Here is a 19,023-nt window from a genome sequence, read left to right on the forward strand (position 1 = left end):
TTTTATTATTATTATTATTATTATTATTGCAGGCAGCTCCAAGGAATCTTTAGACTCATCGGGGAGGCCCTAAACATCATGTCAAGAACAGAACAACTATTCAACATCCACACAGTATCTATCATACTTTGCCTTGAACTCATTCACAGTCATGGCACCCACAACAGACTCTGGCAACTTATTCACTCATTCACCACTCTCCAAGTAAAAAACCTAGTTCTAACACCCTTGCTAACCACACTCTTGCCCAGTTTCCATGGATGGCCCCTAGTCCTCCCACCACCAGTCCTGTTCTGAAAAATATCCTCTGAATTAATCTTATAGAAACCCTTCATTACTTTTGAATCTCTCAATCATATCACCCCTTTTCCACCTATCAACCAATTTCTGCAACCCACAAATCTTCAACCTGTTCTCATAAGGGTCATGGCATAGACTTGCTATCATCTTAGTCACTCGCCTCTGGTTCCTCTCCACCTCCTCCCCATCAAGAAGAAACCCTGGCACCCAGATCTGGGCACAGTAGTCAAGATGAGGTTTTATCAAGGCTCGAGAAAGATTAACAATAACTTGCTTGTCTCTGCTCGTCAAAGTATTCTTCAGTAACCAAGTGATTTGATGGGCTGATTTAGCCACTTTTGCAATGTGCCCCCTAAACTTCAACTCCTTATCACCAACACTCCCAAATCCCTAGCCTCATCAATCTCCTGCAGTACAGTTCCACCAATGTGGTATACTGCTGCTAATCTTTTCAGCCCAAAATGCATAACCTTACACTTTGCCACATTAAATTGACATCCATTCTCTTTAGCCCAGTCCTCCAATCTATCCAAATCATCCTGCAAAATTTTGACATCATGTGCATTCACTATTGCTCTACCCAACTTTGCATCATCAGCAAACAAAAGAACAGTTCCTCTCAGATCCTTTCCTATATCATTAATGAACAAATTAAATAGTAGTGGTCCAAGAACAGAATACGTTGTAAATTCCTTAAATAATTTAATAGTCAGATGTTGTCAGGATTAGATTTTCTCTTGAAGACAAATAGCTGAAAAATCATGAGAATATAACAAGGAAAAGGCATATGGAAATATACCAAGAGAAAAACTGATCAAAATACTACAGTTATATGGTATAAATAGGATAATATGTTGAACAGTACATAGTCTGTATTTAAGTTGTAAGTCAGTAGTGAGAATTGAAGTAGGTACAGAAAAATGATTTGATGTTAAATCAGGTGTGAGGCAAGGGCACACATTATCTTCACTGAAATTCATCATCTGTGTGGATATCAGGAAAAATATCATAAGTTCTGATATTAAAACTGGAGATATTCAACTTTATGCAGATGATGTTGTGCTGCTATACAATTCTCTAGAAGAGAACTACAATGCAGATATATATTATTATCATTATTATTTCAAGACCCAATGAAGTGAAAGATTCATGTAGGAGGTCCATTTGTCGCACATACACAGTTCATCATACCTTGCCTTAAACACATTCAAATTCTCTGCAGACCACACTCTCAAGCAAGGCATTCCAATCATCCACAACTATCCATGCAGAACATCTGCTTCTCACTCTCTTGCTCACACTCTCCTTATACAGCTTACAGGGATAACCTCTTGGTCACCTAGATCTCCCACCATTTTATGAAAAACCTCTTCGATGTTGATCCTATAACAACCCCTTACCAACTAGTATGTCTCTATCACGTTTCCTCTCTTCCTCCTATCCACTAGACTGCAAATTGCATCTTGTCAACTTTCTTCATATTCAGTATTCCAGAGATCAGAAACTACCTTAGTCAATCACCTCTGGACCCTTTCCAAATCTCGTCATCCTTTTGAAACACAGGTGACCAAATATGTGCACAGTAGTTGATATGTAGCCTAATCAAGGCCTTATACAATGGAACAAGAATCTCTTTACTTCTACAAGTTTAGTGTCATTTACATCATTCCCAGAATACGTTGTGTTGTCCTCACAATTTTGGCAATGTGTCCTCTAAATTATAGATACTTATCCACTATCACCTCAAGATCTATTATTTCTTCCATCTCCAACAATATTATTATTATTATTATTATTATTATTACACACCTCCAGGGAGTCCAAAGGCTCATCGAGGGAGGGGTAACCACTCTACAGCTTTGCCTCCGCCACTCATTCCACCAACTGACACAACTATACCAATGCCATCTACCGCCAACTACCACCACTAGTATTTCTAAAGACAATCACAAACATCCATGCTCATGGTGGGATTTGAACCCACAGCCTTTTGGCTGGAGAGTGGATATGCTAACCACTCGGCCAGCCTGGCTGGCCCCACATCTCCAACATCACCCACCAAGTGCAAATTCCACATCCCATCATTGTTTTCGAAATTTTAAAACCTTACATTTCTCAACATTGAACTGGTATCCTCATTCCCGTACCAATTCACTCAATTTATTCAATTCTTCTTTTAAGGCCAGAACATCCCCTATACTCTTCATAGTTAATCCCAACCTTGCATCATCTGCAAACAATTGAATATACCCATCCAAATCTTCCCCAATATCATTAACATACAGGAAAAATAGCACTGACACTAAAATAGATCCCTGATACACACCACTAGTGAGTTTCCTTTTCTGGAATATTGTGTCCCCATACAAAACTTGCTCATACTTATCAGATAGCCACTCTCCAATTCAATGCAGAAGTCGAATGTCCAACTTCATCTGCTCTAGTTTGACTATCAACATATCATGCAGAAATCTATTAAAAGCTTTGCAAAATCTTAGTATACTATTGTGTATCCATCTTCTTTGTCCAATGAAGCTACAACCTTATTGTAAGAAGTAAGTAGATTACTAAAACACCTCCCTTTAGGAAATTCATGCTGTCCATTAAAGATGATACCACTGATGTCAACCCAATTCTGGATCCTAGTTTTCACAAGCTTCTCCAACAACTGCTGTGTTCACATTCATATTTTTTTTAATATGCTGAACAATTCCTGTTCATTTACCTCAATGTTGATATTTCTGTAACATCAGCAACTGTAAAATCATCACCTGGATGACACGCCTTTGCAAAATGATTACCTAGAAACTCAACTATTTCTTTTGATTTAGTCATTGTCCTACCACAAGCATTGTTTAAAGTCTTTCCATAGAGGTAAAATGACTACCATAATCATTTTACCTCTTACTTGCTACATAACAAAAAAACTCTTTTGGGTTTACTTTGGCCTGTTTGACTAATAATCTCTTATAGTCTGATTTGGTCTTTCTTACCATACTAGTCACCACTCTTGCTTGCACTTTGTACTGCTCATGAGTATGCTGATCACTTTTTCTTTATATTTCCTCCACATTCTTTATTTGCAGCTCTTGCTTTATATCCCTATCCACTTAATTCCAACTTGATTTATTCTCCTGACCTGGGATATGCAGGCTCATACTGCTAGCTGCAAGTAATCTCTGACCACTTGCCAAGCACTACTGACATTCTTTCCTTGTAGCTTCTCAAGCAATGGTGCTGTTCCAAGATGATTCCTGAGTGTGTCATAATCACCAGTCTTATAATTGAACATAAAGTATGGAAATGACTGAATCATTTTCCCTTTCAGTCATTGCTGACTGTGACTTTGTAGGCATTGCCCTTGCCCCCCCCCCCAATTTTATCCGGGCTTAGGACTGGCATATGGCTGGGACATATTCATGACTGTAATCCATGTGTGTTCACTGGGCCAGTTTGTCTGTTCTCAGGGATGAAAAACCCGAGTTTTTTGGGTGAAAAAACACCCTACCTCCATATGAGACCAGCTAACTCACCTTTAGTCAAAAGAGATCAGATTCATTCATTCATTTCGTATGGTGATTCAATGGCCATGAGCCTCTTTTACAGGGAGGTATGGCACACCTTAATCCCCTATTTTTATCTGGGCTCAGGACTGGCATAGCTGACAATTCAGACCTATGGCTGGAGGGATTGTCTTAAGTATTCCTGACTATATCCATGTGTGTGTGTGTGTGTGTGTGTGTTCACAGGGCCGGTTTGCCTGCTTGCAGGATGAAAAACCCCAGATAAACTGGGGGGAAAACCCTGCTGTCCATGCCCAAGACCAGAGACCAGATAAAGGTTCCTCACGTCACTGACTGGAATCAAACCCATGTCTTTCCAACCAAAGGGCTCATCTATACTGACTGAGCTACGGAGGCTCTCAAGTATGGAAATAAACAAAATTAGCAAAGCTGGTATAATGGGGAGTCTGATGAAAGTTAAAGACTAAATTTTTTTAATTCATCTAAATTTAGTTAAAACACTAAACTGTGTATACGAGACACTGTTCAAACCAATGGTAACTTGATCTGAGAGCTGGATTAGAAATAAAACATTTGATCAAAGACTGGAGATTACAAGTATGAGAATTCTGCAAATTGTAACAACAATTTGCAAATAGATTGCATTGTGGGAGAACCATATTAAAAATTATGATATTAGGAACAAACTTGAGATTGCTAGCAATCAGGAATATGTGAGTAGTTCTAATCTTTGATATTATAGTTAATAGAATGGGAGAGGAAAGTCATAAGCTTAGGTGATGAAGGTTATTCATGACTTATTTTTAATGATATTGACAACACCAAATGAACTATTTTATAACAAAGATGTTTTATTTTGCTGAATTTCAGATCAGCATCTTCAGAGCACAACACACCATGTATATGCAACAGTGAGTAAGTAAAACAATGCAGTTGTAATGGACAAAAGATCTAAAGTCCTAATTTGGCTCCCTCTAATGTTGTAAAAAAAAAAAAATTACATCTATGTAGGAGTTGCTTATAAGATAATAACAGTCTCCCAAATTTTTTGCATATTAATGCAACCATACTGGTTCAGGTTAGGAGAATTCTTCATAGCCATGAATGACTCTAAAAATAATCTTTCGGATCTGTAACAACTTCTAAATAGCACATTAGTTTTTTCCATCTAATCCTGTTTGAAGTGGTGTCCAAGGCATGGTCTTTGCCATAATAATCATAGCTAATGTATTTTTTATGTTCTTCCAGGTGAATGTTAACAGATCTTCCTGTTTTCCCATAGTAGGCCAATTGACAGTCACAAGGAACTTTATACACTCCAAGGTATGCTAGTCCTTTCTTTTAGGCTTACACTGTGATCCGAATACATTTTGGAAAATTATGGAGACAACTACCGTGTTTGAGTAAAACTTTAGTTTAATATAAACCAAAATCCACATGCGACGTTTCGACCTTTATATCAAGCTCATCTTCTGGAGCATATATACTATATACAGAAAAACAAGCTGCACTACAATCTACATGGTTTGTTAAAGTTACTGACCAATCATTACAACAATTATTGGCCTGACCTCTGGCGAAAAAAATGGTGAGTGGGATAGTGGTGAGCCCATGGGCTCACCACTACCCCCCCCCCCAATCACTGACTTCTATATGGAAACTTTTGATCAAAGTGCTCTTGATTCCTCCACTCTAAAACCACAGTGTGGCTTAGATACATTGATGATGTGTTCATCATCTGGCTACATGGGCGACAAATGTTAAACACATTCCTTAGCCACCTGAACAAACAACATGCACGCATACAATTTACGATCAAAATTGAAAATCAGAACTCGCTCCCGTTCCTAGACACACTGGTCGCACGTCTTCCTTCAGGTAATCTATCCTTCATGGTCTACCACAAACCGACACACACTGACCAATATATACATGCTAATTCATACCACCACCCATCACAAAAATATGGAGTCATTAACACCCTTAAAAACAGAGCTATAACAATTTGCTCTAACCAGCAAGCTCTGAAACAGGAACTAAAAATCATCAGTGACACTTTTATAAATAATGGTTATAACAAAAATACTGTTAATAAAGTACTTCATAAAACATCATTAAAAAATAATCTAGATTACAGTAAAACCATAGCCATCCCATACATTAAAGGGGTTATCAGAAAAAATCAACAGAATCCTACACCAGTATAATTTCAATACCACCTTTAAACCACCTACAAAACTTAAAAAAATATTTAACTCCTCTAAGGATCCTCTCCTTTCATTAGCACATCCTGGAGTTTATTGCATCCACTGCATCTGTAACTTATCATACATTGGTGAAACAGGATGTACAATCCCCATACATAAGAAAGAACACATAAGACATGCATTTTTGAAAATTATGGAGACAACTACTGTGTTTGAATAAAAACTTCAGTTTGATATAACTAAAATCTATATTCCATAAAATTACATAAAATTCCATAAAAATACTCCATAAAACAACAACAAAAACGAATCTAGATTACAGTAAAACCATATCCATCCTATACATTAAACGGTTATCAGAAAAAATCAACAGAATCTTACAACATTATAATCTCAATGCCACCTTTAAACCACCCACTAAACTTAAAACCATATTCAACTCCTCTAAGGATCCTCTCCCCCCATTAGCACATTCTGGAGTCTGTTGCATCCGCTGCACCTGTAACTTACCGTACATTGGTGAAACAGGACGGACAATCCCTATACGCAAGAAAGAACACATTAGACACATTAAATATAACCTTTATGGTGAAGCAAGCCTCTCAGACCATGCACTCAACCTTACACCAAATCAACTGGAAAAGCACCTGCTCTTTACACCGCACAAAAACCTAGTACGAAAGGAAATTTAAGGAAGCCTGCAAAATCCTGATAAACCACCCAAATATCAACAACAAAGATGGCATGAAAATTCCAAGGATTTGGATGGCACACATCCAGCCTACCTAATATATAAGATCCAGCATAAGTCAGGACTCTAGCCAATCTTTAGCTAGTAATAGAAACCATTCCATACCAACTGGCTGGAATATACATGATGTTAATATATGTATTTCTACAACCAACAGATAACACTAATAATAGGACTCTAGCATTGATGTATAATTTTTTTTTTTGTAATATATATATATATATATTTTTTTTTATTTTATTTATTTATTTATTTTTTTTCACCAGAGGTCAGGCCAGCAATTATTGTAGTAGTTAGTCAGTGTCTTTAACAAACCAGTTTCATTGTAGTGTAGCTTGTTTTCTGTGTATAGTTGTATGCTCCAGAAGATGACCTTGACATAAAGGTCTAAACGTCTAATGTAGATTTTAGTTATATTAAACTAAAGTTTTTATTCAAACACGGTAGTTGTCTCCATAATTTTCAAAAATGCATTCGGATCACCGTGTAAGCTTATAAGAAAGGAAACACATAAGATACATTAAATACCATTTTGGTGAAGCAGGCCTCTCAGATCACTCTCTCAACACCTTACACCAAATCGACTGGAAAAGTACCTGCTCTTTACACCATTCAAAAACCTGGTGTGAAAGAAAATTTAAGGAAGCCTGAGAAATTCTGATAAACCACCCAAATATCAACAATAATGGTGGCATGAAAATTCCAAGAATCTGGATGGCACACATTCAGCCTACTTAATATTTAGTATCCAGCATACTTCAGGACTCTAGGCAACCTTCAGCTAGTATTGGAAACCATCCCATACCAACTGGTTAGAATATATATGTATAATCATGGTGTTTGTATGTATATATGTATAATCTTTATATATGTTTATATGTATAATCATTTGTTTATATGTTTGTATGTTTATGTTTATATGTATAATTAAATGCATATTTATAATATACATAATTGTATAAGGTTTATATGTATACTCATACATATATAGATTTGTTGTTGCTCCCAATGTAATTTTACAACCAATCAGGGGCGCGCCAGTAGTGTCTGGTGCCTGTGTGCAAAACTTTAGTTGGCGCCCCTATACCCTGTAGCACGCCAGTAGTGTCCGGCACCTGTGTGCAAAACTTTAGTTGGCGCCCCTATCCCCCTCCCCTCCAATCAAAAAATCACTTTAAAAAAACGTTTTTTTTTAAAGTATTTCCTTCTCTTTGGCACCTTTACTATCCTGACACCTGTGTGTGTCACACACATTGCACATATGGCCAGCGCGCCCCTGCAACCAATAGATAATATTAATAATAGGACTCTAGCATTGATGTAGTAAGTTTTTTTTTTTCACCAGAGGTCAGGCCAATAATTGTTGTAACGGTTGGTCAGTAACTTTAACAAACCATGTAGATTGTACTGCAGCTTGTTTTTCTGTATATAGTATACATGCTCCAGAAGATGAACTTGATATAAAGGTCGAAACATTGAATGTGGATTTTGGTTTATATTAAACTAAAGTTTTACTCAAACACAGTAGTTGTCTCCATAATTTTCCAAAAGGTGTGCTAGAGAGTGAAGTTCATCCTTAGCAGAGTGGATCAGAGTTGCTAATTTAACATGAGGTTTGAATGTGGCCATGTTTTATTGATACTTTGGCTATCTTATTATTATTATTATTATTTACAGCAAATCCATCGAGATTGGAGATTCATCGTGGGAGACCCAAATCATCCATCATACACACAAATCCTATCATATGTCTCCTTGAATTCATTCACCATCAGGGAATTCACAGCCAATTCTGGCAATCCATTACAATCACTCACCACTTTCCACACAAAAAATCTGGTCTGCACACGCTTACTAACCACACTCTTGCACAACTTCTATGGATGGCCACTAGTTCTCTGACTATTTGTCATATATTGAAAAATTTCACTTGCATCAATTTTAAAAGTTTATATCATGTCCTCTCTTTTCCACCTATCAACTAAACTTTGTAGCCCACAAACCTTCAACCTATCATAGGGAGTATTCCACAGACCTCTCATTATCTTGGTCATTCATCTCTGAATCTTTTCGACCACCTCTTGGTGCCCAAGAAACCCAGGTGATCAAATCTGTGCACAGTAGTCAAGATGAGGCTGAATCATAGCCTTATAAAGTTGATAATAACTTCCTTATCTTTGCTTGTTAGCATGTTTTTCAATCTTTTATTAGTACTTTGGCTATCTTTTCAGATATACCTCTGGAATAGGAATGGTAATGTTGTTACCATTCCTATTCCTATGTCATATGGTAAATACTACATAGCGCAATTACTTCTCCCTCCTCTAATTCCTGGGAATTAGAGGAGGGAGAAGTAATTGCGCTATGTAGTATTTTATCTATTTTGTAGGAATTGTAGTCATTGGCCAAGAAAGTATGGTACAGATGGGAGAAGGATCTCAAGAATGGGAGAGGAAAGGTTATCAAAAAAAATTATTTGTTCCATAGATGGCAGAAAAAAAAGAACCGGAGGAAGACGAAGATCTGGGTAGTTTGTTACGGTAAGAAGTGCCTTAGAAGACCAAAATATGAGATCTGACAATATTGGAGTCCTGACAGATAACAGATTTGGAGTTAGTAATGATGTAGTATTATCATAATATCTTGTTTATCCCCTCAATATACACATAATGAATTTGATGATGATGATGATCAAAATATTTTGATGTATTATTTCAATCATTTTGATGATTTCTTATCCAATTATTTTGATTTGACAGTGTTATTATTAGCTACTTATTGAATATCATCCATTCAATCTTTCTGGTAAGAATATTATAAGAATTCACACAAGAACTGTTATCATCATAAATGTTCAAATATGATACCATTATGTTTTGTTCATGAATGTATTTCTTTGTATATATAGGTGAAATTATGGTATGATGCTCAAGCCCTTCAGTTAGTGTTAACTATTGTTTGTGCAGTAGAACTGTCCGCAACACAGAACCACCAAGCCCGAAATCCATATATTAAAATGTTCCTGTTACCAGACAGAAGGTAAAATTTTTGCTGTTTTATAAACTTTGTTATATGAAAATAAGTTCAGAGAAAAAAAAAATTAGACAATTGATTTTATTTTATCAAGTTTCAGATCTATTATTTTAACTTTTCCAGCTGTTTGTCTAAATCTGCATTGTATTCTATTCCATTTTTAGGCATATTTTTTGCACAATGCTACTCTGAACCTATTTTATTGATTTAATTTGACAATCGAGACTTTCACTACTGGAGATCATTATGAGCTAATTTTATGAGCTATATTAACATTTGGTCAACAGCACACATTTCAGATTATGACTTCATCAAAGTCCATTATATGAATCATGCCTATTTACTTCTTATCATAATTACTGAGCCTTCATGGACTCAAGAGACTCATTATTTGAAGTTATCTGGGACTAAAAAACTCATACAGTACCCCAGAATAATTCACTGTTTGAAATATTTACCAGCCTTTTGGACAATGCTCCCACCTACAACAATTTCCATGCAAAAACCCACTTTTCATCTTCTTTTCTCATCCTCCATTTGAGCAACTTTAAGATTTGGTTTCTTATCCTTACTCCTGTCCAAATGCTGTCCTTTATAAAAAAATAATAAAAAAATTCCATAGGATCCATTTGATAAGTACTTCTCAACAAGTTATAGGTTTAATCATGTCACCTCCTCCTATCCCATCAAATTTTGCAAGGTTACATTCTTTTATTTATTTTTCATTTTTGGGGGGAGGGGGGAAGGAAGCCACAAGAAGTTGGTCAACTTATAGTACACTAGTACTGTGGATGGGCAAGAAGCAACTTGTTCACATTTATTTTGAAGAACTGTGGATTGTATTCCTTCGGAAACACTTAAGATGGCAGACTGGTTCCAGAGGACAGGTGGAAGGGATAAACAAAGAGGAGAAAATTTGTCCCGTGAGTTTGGAAATGCATTATGTGGGAGTGCTGATTAGTTGCTGCATACATTTGAACTGATATAATAGAGAGTGTGGGTGAGAGCTCATTAATCAGTCTGATTGCCCTTTTCTGTACAGAGTCCAGTATCCTTAGGGGTACCACCCCAGATATGGGACAATCAATGGTTGAACAGATTTGTGATTTGTATAAAGTTAGAAGTTATTTGGAATTGAAGTCACACCTTAAGCAAAAGAGAAAACCTAATTATTTGGAGGCAATATTCGTAATATGTTTGTTCCAAGAAACATTTGAGGTTAGTGTTATCCTAAGAAGATAAATCTCATCATGCACTGATGAATGTTTTGGAGATCTGTATTTAAGGTAGTTGTGGATCTGAGATTGTGGTGATTTGTACATTGCCGAGCTTGTCATATGAAAGGGAAGAATGCGATGTGCTGTCATCAGCAAAACTGTGTATTGAGTTGGCAGTTTGCTGGAGTAAGTCATTTATATATAGAAGGAATAGGGTGAGGGAGAGAACAGCATCTTGTGGGACCCATGCGCTTGTATACTTAGAAGATATGGAACCATCACCTGAAATGAGCATCCAGTCAGAAAGCTGGCAGTCCAAGTGCAGAAGTCAGGAGGGTAGACCAAATGATGAGAGTTTATTTAATAGGCCTTTATGCCAAACCTGTTCAAATGCCTTGGCAATATTAAGGGAAACTACTTGGGACTCGTCAAAATTTTCCATGGTATTTGTCCAGATATGGGTGACATATGTGAGTATATCAGCTGTTGAATGACTGTGATAGAAACCATACTGGCAGTCATTTATTAGCTGAGAGTCTTCAAGAGAGCATAGCAACTGAGTGTTCTTTTCATTAATTTGAAAAGAATGGAAATAAGAGAAACTGGACAGTAGTTTGAGGGTACAGATTTATCACCCTTTTTTAGGGATAGGTGAATATCAGCTAATTTCCAAAATGCAGGGTAGATACCTGTGGAATAAGAGAGTGTAAAAACATGACACAGAATGGGAGTCAACTCTGGAGCATAGACCTTTAGGACAATGGGAGGAATTCAGATCAGCATTTATACTTTTGAAGGCATAACCTAGGTGTAACCATTATGAGATCTCAAAAGAACAAGTCTATTTCAGTTAATCAAATTCATATGCATTTTTTTTTAGTTTATTGAAAATAAAAGCTGACATATCCATAATAACTGATTTTAATAAAATAAAAATAACACAACATTGGTATACATATATTTGCATTTAAAAATGTATAAAAATAAATCAGTTCAAATTTAAATTAAAAAATTAATATCTAAAAGTTTTTTTTTTCTGGCTTTGGTTTTAACAAATATATCTATAATGTCATCATAATTAATCAAGTACATTACATCTGATTCAATGCATAATAACAAGGTCACTTATTTTATTTTGGTGCAAGTTGCTTCTTAAATAATTTTTTATTCATTTCAACAATGAAAATGAGCGTTCAGCACTTGCATTTGGGATAGTCATCATCAAAAATATTTTTAAAATTGTTTCTACATTCGGAAAAGTGGACCTTAACCCATCTTTTATAATTTTGTGCATATTTTTAATTGAAGAATTTTCTTCTTTTATCATTATTAAAAATTATTTAACTTCATCAATAAATTTTTCTGGGTCAATATCAGTCCCATAAGTTTATAAAATTTTGTTAATACTAGTCTTGTACTTGTCTTTGATCTATATATTTCTTCAAAAAAAAAAATGTCAAACATATCTAATATGTCTAAAGAGCTTTTTGCTCTTTCATTGATTTCCAAAATTAGATTATTGCAAATGACATTAAAAGTATTAACAATGAAATTTTCTTTCTGTGTAATATAATCTCATCATTAGAGTGTGAAATTTTGTCACACATTTTTTTTCTCGTTTTTCACTCTTTCCTTCTCATCTTTAAATTTTATTTCATCTGTTAATAAATTTAGTTCTTCATTTAAAGCATTAAAACTATTTCTTATATCTAAAATAAAACCAACTAAAGACTGTAACAAAAATATTAACTAACAACAAATTCGTATCGGGATTTTGTAGAGATTTACTAATAATATTTATTCGTTGTAAAATTTTGTCCCACACAAGTGTTAAAATTGCTGTTTCTGAATTGTCAAAATGTTCAGCCAATGATGAGCTCTAATTTAGAAATAGGTTTTTCATGAGGAGAAATGGATAGTTCAAGTAATACATCTTTAATTTGTTAATATCCATGTTTCAAAGCCAATATAGCATCAGCTCTTGCAGACCACTTCATTTCGCTTAGTCTTGTAACTGTTAAAGATTTTTTTTATAAATGTTTAAGGAGTATACCCCATCTTCTTGTTGAAGATGAAAAGTAATTATATACATTTTGAATAAAACAAAAATATTTCACTGCTTCTGGACAAGATTCTGTGGCATAGTTGCCAATTAAATTTAAGGAATGACTAGAGCATGTATATAATGTGCAGAGAGACTATGTTTTTTTAGCCTCCCTTGAAAACTTGTATAGACACCTTTCATATTGGCAGCATTTTTGTTGGAGGTTTTTTCCCACTTGGTTAGACTATAATAAATTTAGTTTAATCCTTTATCCAAGTGTAAGCAAACAAAGTTTGCACCTGATCTTCAGGACTGAGGCAACTCGTGGTAAAGGTGGACCAAGCTCTCTCATCACTACTTCTCTTAGTATCTCCCATAATGCAAGGAGAATGTGCACATTAGCATATCTCCTCGCAGACACGTATAATGCATTAAGAGAAGGGCCACTACCCAGATCGGTTTCGGATGAGAAAGTAAAGATGCCATCATCAGCCTATTGAAAAATAAAAGGGGTCAGAGTGTCCCCAAAGAGAAGAAAAAGAAGGATAAGGAAGTGACAGAGAGGTTAAGGTTAGGTGCTTGAGGGGGGGGGGGGGGGAGGAAAAGGAGAAGAAAGGGAATGGGAAGGGCAGGTGGGGAGTGGGGAAGAAGAAAAATAGGCCTCAGCTCATAATTCTCATCTTGCTAGCTCAATGCTATCAGATAATAACTGTTCACCCAAACCAGATGTCTGTCTCATAAGATCAAAGGGACCACGGAGGTAACTGATGCATAGGTGATCCGCCCCTTCAGGGCAGACCGCCTCGAGTAGGCCTGCGCTGCTTGGGTTCTTCCTCTGAGTTACCCCTGTGGGAGACCAAGGAACAAAGTAGACCTCATAGGGGATGCAAAGACCAGAAACATGGCTAGAAGTAGAGATGCTGCTGCAGATGGAGATGTTAAAGCAGCAGCAAACAGAACTTGATGGTGTTATTTCTGTTAGCGCACAGGATTGGAGGTGTACACCACTGGATATTAAATCTGGTGCCACCCAAAGCCTCTTTCTCTCTCTCTCTCTCTCTCTCTCTCTCTCTCTCTCTCTCTCTAGATGTAGGAACCTCCTCAAAGAGCTATAAAACGTGTAGAGGACGACTCGAGAGAGAGATGCAACAGACTGGGAGGATTAGCATTGTTAGGGAATTTCTTCCTTACCTTCCAGATGTGGTATTTAATCTCATTAATGATGAATATCAGTAACTTCTGCTTGTTGGTGGCTGGTGGGGCAAACTGCAGGTGGATGATTTGTTCCTGCAGTAGGAGGAGTGGGATGCGGAACATGTCGCTTAACCTCCTCCTGATGTTGTTGGATAGAGGACACTCGTAGAAGGCATGCTCTATGGCAGTGGTTCTTAACTGGTGTTCCCCGGAACACTTGTGTTCCACGAACTGGTTACAAGTGTTCCGCTGGTGAAAGATGTTAAATGACACAGTTCTGAGTGTAATTGGCTACTCTGAATAAAAATGTCGAGAGAATTATTTCCATTATAACAGAACAATTAACAATATTAGAAGAAAATATTTTGAGCTACTTTCCTTCCTTAAATACACACAATTATGACTGGATACGAAATCCATTTGGCACAGTTAATACATCGAGTCGTGAATTTTCATTACAATTAGAACAATTAGTTACCTTGTCAACGGATCGTACTCTGAAAACGAAATTCTCAGAAACAACTCTATAGGAATTTTGGATTTTTGTCCAAGCCGAATACCCAGCTCTCTCCACAAGAGCACCGAAAATTTTTTTACATTTTTCAACATCATATTTGTGTGAGCTCGGTTTCTCAATATTAACAAATATAAAAACTAAAAAGCGTGAAAGACTTATTAATATAGACAAAGAAATAGGGTAGGTATATCACATATTAGAACTGATATTGTTGAAACCTGCAAAAGCCAACAAGCTCAACTATCGCATTAAAATCAGTTCCATTTTTATAAAAGACAAGTCTATGCATATTTTTATTGTTAGTTTTATGATCCTAATGCTTTTGGTGTTATCCAAATTTTTCTTATAATCAGAAGTGTTCCATGACTTTGAAATGGTTAAGAACCACTTCTCTATGGTGTCCAAGCCCTGGCAGAAGTCACAGAAGAGGTTCCTGGTGTTGTGGAACCTCCAGATGTTGATGTTAACGAACTTGAAGGTGGCTGTAGGCTATCCTTTACGCCTGGTCCTTTCTCGAAGGGTAGCCTCGATGTTTGGAGAGGTGGCCAAAGAGGATGTTGTTGTTGTCAATCCCTAGATCCGGAACATTGGTATGGAGGATGTTGAAGAAGTGGTCGTACCAAGTCTTGCTGTTCCAGATCCCGGTGGCATTAATACCCGACAAGTGAAGTTGTTGTATAAGCTGGACAATAATCCAGGACAATATCCACTTTGGGACCTTGGTGGACTATGATCCCAAACAGAGGAAGCTTGAAACCTAAGAAATACCACACAGGATAGCTGCAAGGATGGTTAGTTTGCAGTATCCTGTTGAGATGAAAGGCGGTATTACTTAGGTATCTGATGTTAAGGACAGGAAGGCCAAAGCTCCCCCACTTCTCCAGAAGTTGAAGGATCTTAATGTCAACTTCTTGGCGTAGATTGCCCCAGAAAAATTTCAGGGGTTTCCTATAGAGCTGAATTTCATGATCCTTGCTGATGTTGGTAATATTGACGATGTGCTGGTAGGCAGGGCATACGATGGTCTTGATCACAGTCGCCCTGGAGGAGTGACAGCTGTCCATATGACCAGTCCTTGAGGCTCTCAACTGTAGTGTTTATAAGATATTGCATGTTAAGTAGGTTGTGCAGCAAATGGGACCTCCCCCAGGATGGTGAGGGGATCTTCTGTAGGGACGAGACCCATAAGGGATATTATTTGGGTCCCAGGCTCCATACATCTTGATCTTAGTTTTGTCAGGGTTTGATGTTAGTCCTGACACTTTGAACTTCTCTATGGTGTTGAAGAAGTTCCGTATGGAGTCGTTGTCCATGAGGGTGGCCACCACATCGTCTGCATAGGCTATTACTTTGGAGTCATCCGCAGTAAGCGTGCCATCAGAATCCCTCTAATGGCATGCAAGTTGTTAACTGACCATAGGAACGGCTCAAGGGCTAGTGCGAAAAGCAGCGTACTAAGAGGACAACCTTGTTTGACCCCTTTCTGGATGTTGATGAGGAGGCAGGTGGAGCTGTTGTTGTATCCTCCTGTAATGATGGAAAGTAGTCCACTGCTGACCCCGACTTTCTGCAGGATGTCGAATAGAAAGGAATGCCAGACATTGTCGAATGCTTGGTTGAGATCGATGGATAACAATGCCATGGAATACTTTTTGATGTTAACCAGACGGAGCAGTTCTCGGATGAGGATGAGATTGAACTCCATCGATCGGTCAGGAACACACCATACACTTGTGTATTCTTGATGACATACTTCATCCCGACCTTCAGTCTGTCATTTAAAACCCTCTAGAAGTTTATCTCTCAATGCAACGTTCTTGACTACAATCAAATATTGTAGTCAAGAAAATAGAAAAAAAAAAGAAATTAAAAGTCTAGAGACTCTAATCCTGTAGCACTATAAAGCACTACCAGCAGGTTAGTAGTTAGTAATAACACGTAAGAAAAAGACAATATAACAACGTTAGTAAATATCAAGCAAAAACACAATATAACAACATAAGTAAATAGAAAATAAGGGGATAAACATCCTTTATTGTTTTATAGCCAGTAAGCAAAACTAAAGATCGATAACTACAATCTATAAGTTTCATGCCAAAAAACTATCGGCGAAGGCAATTCGAAGTAAAGGTGGAGCAAGCGCCCTCACTATTCTTGATGTTTTCTCATAATGTAAAACACAGCTCCTAGGAGATGTACTACTGTCATTACATTATGAGGAGAGGTCACTACCCAGACCGGTTTCAACCTTTTTTGAGGTCTCATCAGTGAGTAGGTAGACCTGGAAGATATCAAAGCTTAGTGAAAAGAACTTACATACCTTCACTATACGAATGCCATAAAGGTGTAATTATATTTTAGTTAAGATAAAAAGCCAAATGGCTAGTTTTCTGACACCTTAATATAGAAAATAAGGGGATAAACATCCTTTGTTGTTTTATAGCCAGTAAGCGAAACTAAAGATCGATAACTACGATCTATAAGTTTCATGCCGAAAAAGGGAGCCTGCTCCACCTTTACTTCGAATTGCCTTCGCCGATAGTTTTTCGGCATGAAACTTATAGATCGTAGTTATCGATCTTTAGTTTCGCTTACTGGCTATAAAACAACATAGGATGTTTATCCCCTTATTTTCTATATTAAGGTGCCAGAAAACTAGCCATTTGGCTTTTTATCTTAACTAAAATAACGTTAGTAAATATTAAACAAAAACACAATATAACAAGTAATTAAACTAGCAAATCAAATGCAAAAATCCTCTCGCAATCCTAAAGCATCAGTGGAAGTCAGACCAAGAGGTGGTGATACTGAGATGGAAGCAATGGGGAAGTCATATTTACCTGTACGAGTTGCCAAAAGGTGTCTCACCTTATTATTAAATTACTCTGGATTTAGAGAAAGATGTTGGAAGTTTTTTTCCACTTGGTTAGACTATAATAAATTTAGTTTAATCCTTTATCCAAGTGTGAGCAAACAAAGTTTGAGCCTGAAGTATCTTCGGGACTGAGGCAACTCTTGGTAAAGGTGGACTAAGCTCTCAACACTACTTGTCTTAGTATCTCCCATAATGCAAAGCACATCTCCTTGCAGACATTTATAATGCTATGCATTAAAGGAACACCTCTGAGTCTGACTCCCACTGACGAGACCCCAATAAAGGTCAAACCGGTCTGGGTAGTGGCCCTTCCCTTAATGCATAGCATTATTCAAGTTTGCAAGGAGATATGCCTTGCATCATGGGAGATACTAAGACAACTAGTGAAGAGAAATTGATCCACCTTTACCATGAGTTGCCTCTGTCCTGAAGATAATTCAAGTGTAATTTTCTTTGCTTACACTTGGATAAAGGATTAAACTAAATTTATTATAGTCTAACCAAGTCGACAAAAACTTCCAACATCTCTCTCTAAATCCAGAGTAATTCAATAATAAGGTGAGACACCTTTTGGCAACTCGTATAGGTAAATATGACTTCTCCATTGCTTCCACCTTAGTATCTCCCACTGATGAGACCTCAATACAGGTCGAAACTGTTCTGGGTAGTGATGCTTCCCTTAATGCATAGCATTATACTGTCTGCAAGGAGATGTGCTTTGCATTAAGGGAGATACTAAGACAAGTAGTGATGAAGGTCTACTATTAAATGATCAAGTAATGACTCATGGTAAAGGTCCACCTTTATTATTATTATTATTATTCAGGCCTCCATGGAGTCAAAAGATTCATCGTGGAAAGTCCTTTCTAAGAAACACAAGTCTATCAAGACTCATCGAGGGAGGTCCTTCCTAGGAAACACAAAGTCTATCATACCATTCCTTAAATGCATTGACTGTTCTCGCTCCCACCACTAAATCAAACAATGTATTCCATGGTTCAACCACCCTCCGTGCAAAGAAACCACTCCTCACCCTCTTTCTCACAGTTTCCTTTCGTAACTTCCAGGGATGGCTCCTTATCATGACTCCTTCCCGCTGTTCAACCAAGTGAAAGAACTCCTCAGTGTCAACCCTGTAACCACCTCTCAACAGTTTAAAAGTCTCAATCATATCACCCCTCCTTCTTCTATCCACCAAACTCTGCAGTCCACACTCCCTCAGCCGATCCTCATAACTATGCTTGTACAGTCCTGAAACCATCTTTGTTATCTGCCTTTGTACCCTTTCCACAGTTAATTTATCCCCTTCAAATCCTGGGGAGCAGATCTGAGAACAATAGTCTAAGTGTGGTCTGATCAGA

At 37.2% G+C, this 19,023-nt stretch overlaps 1 protein-coding gene across 1 annotated transcript in view; it reads left to right on the top strand.

The window, feature by feature from the left end:
* The window catches only part of LOC150106868 (regulating synaptic membrane exocytosis protein 2-like), an 828,152-nt gene that overhangs the window by 304,485 nt on the left and 504,644 nt on the right, over nucleotides 1-19,023 (top strand). Inside the window, exon 9 of the mRNA XM_090393494.1 lies at nucleotides 9,691-9,821. Within this exon, the coding sequence (XP_090249620.1) occupies nucleotides 9,691-9,821 (131 nt within the window). The remainder of the gene's footprint in view (nucleotides 1-9,690; nucleotides 9,822-19,023) is intronic.

Source organism: Typopeltis vanoorti, chromosome 5 (assembly GCF_054136105.1).
Source record: "Typopeltis vanoorti isolate ZY-2024b chromosome 5, IOZ_Tvanoo_1.0, whole genome shotgun sequence".
Lineage (NCBI taxonomy): Eukaryota > Metazoa > Arthropoda > Arachnida > Uropygi > Thelyphonidae > Typopeltis > Typopeltis vanoorti.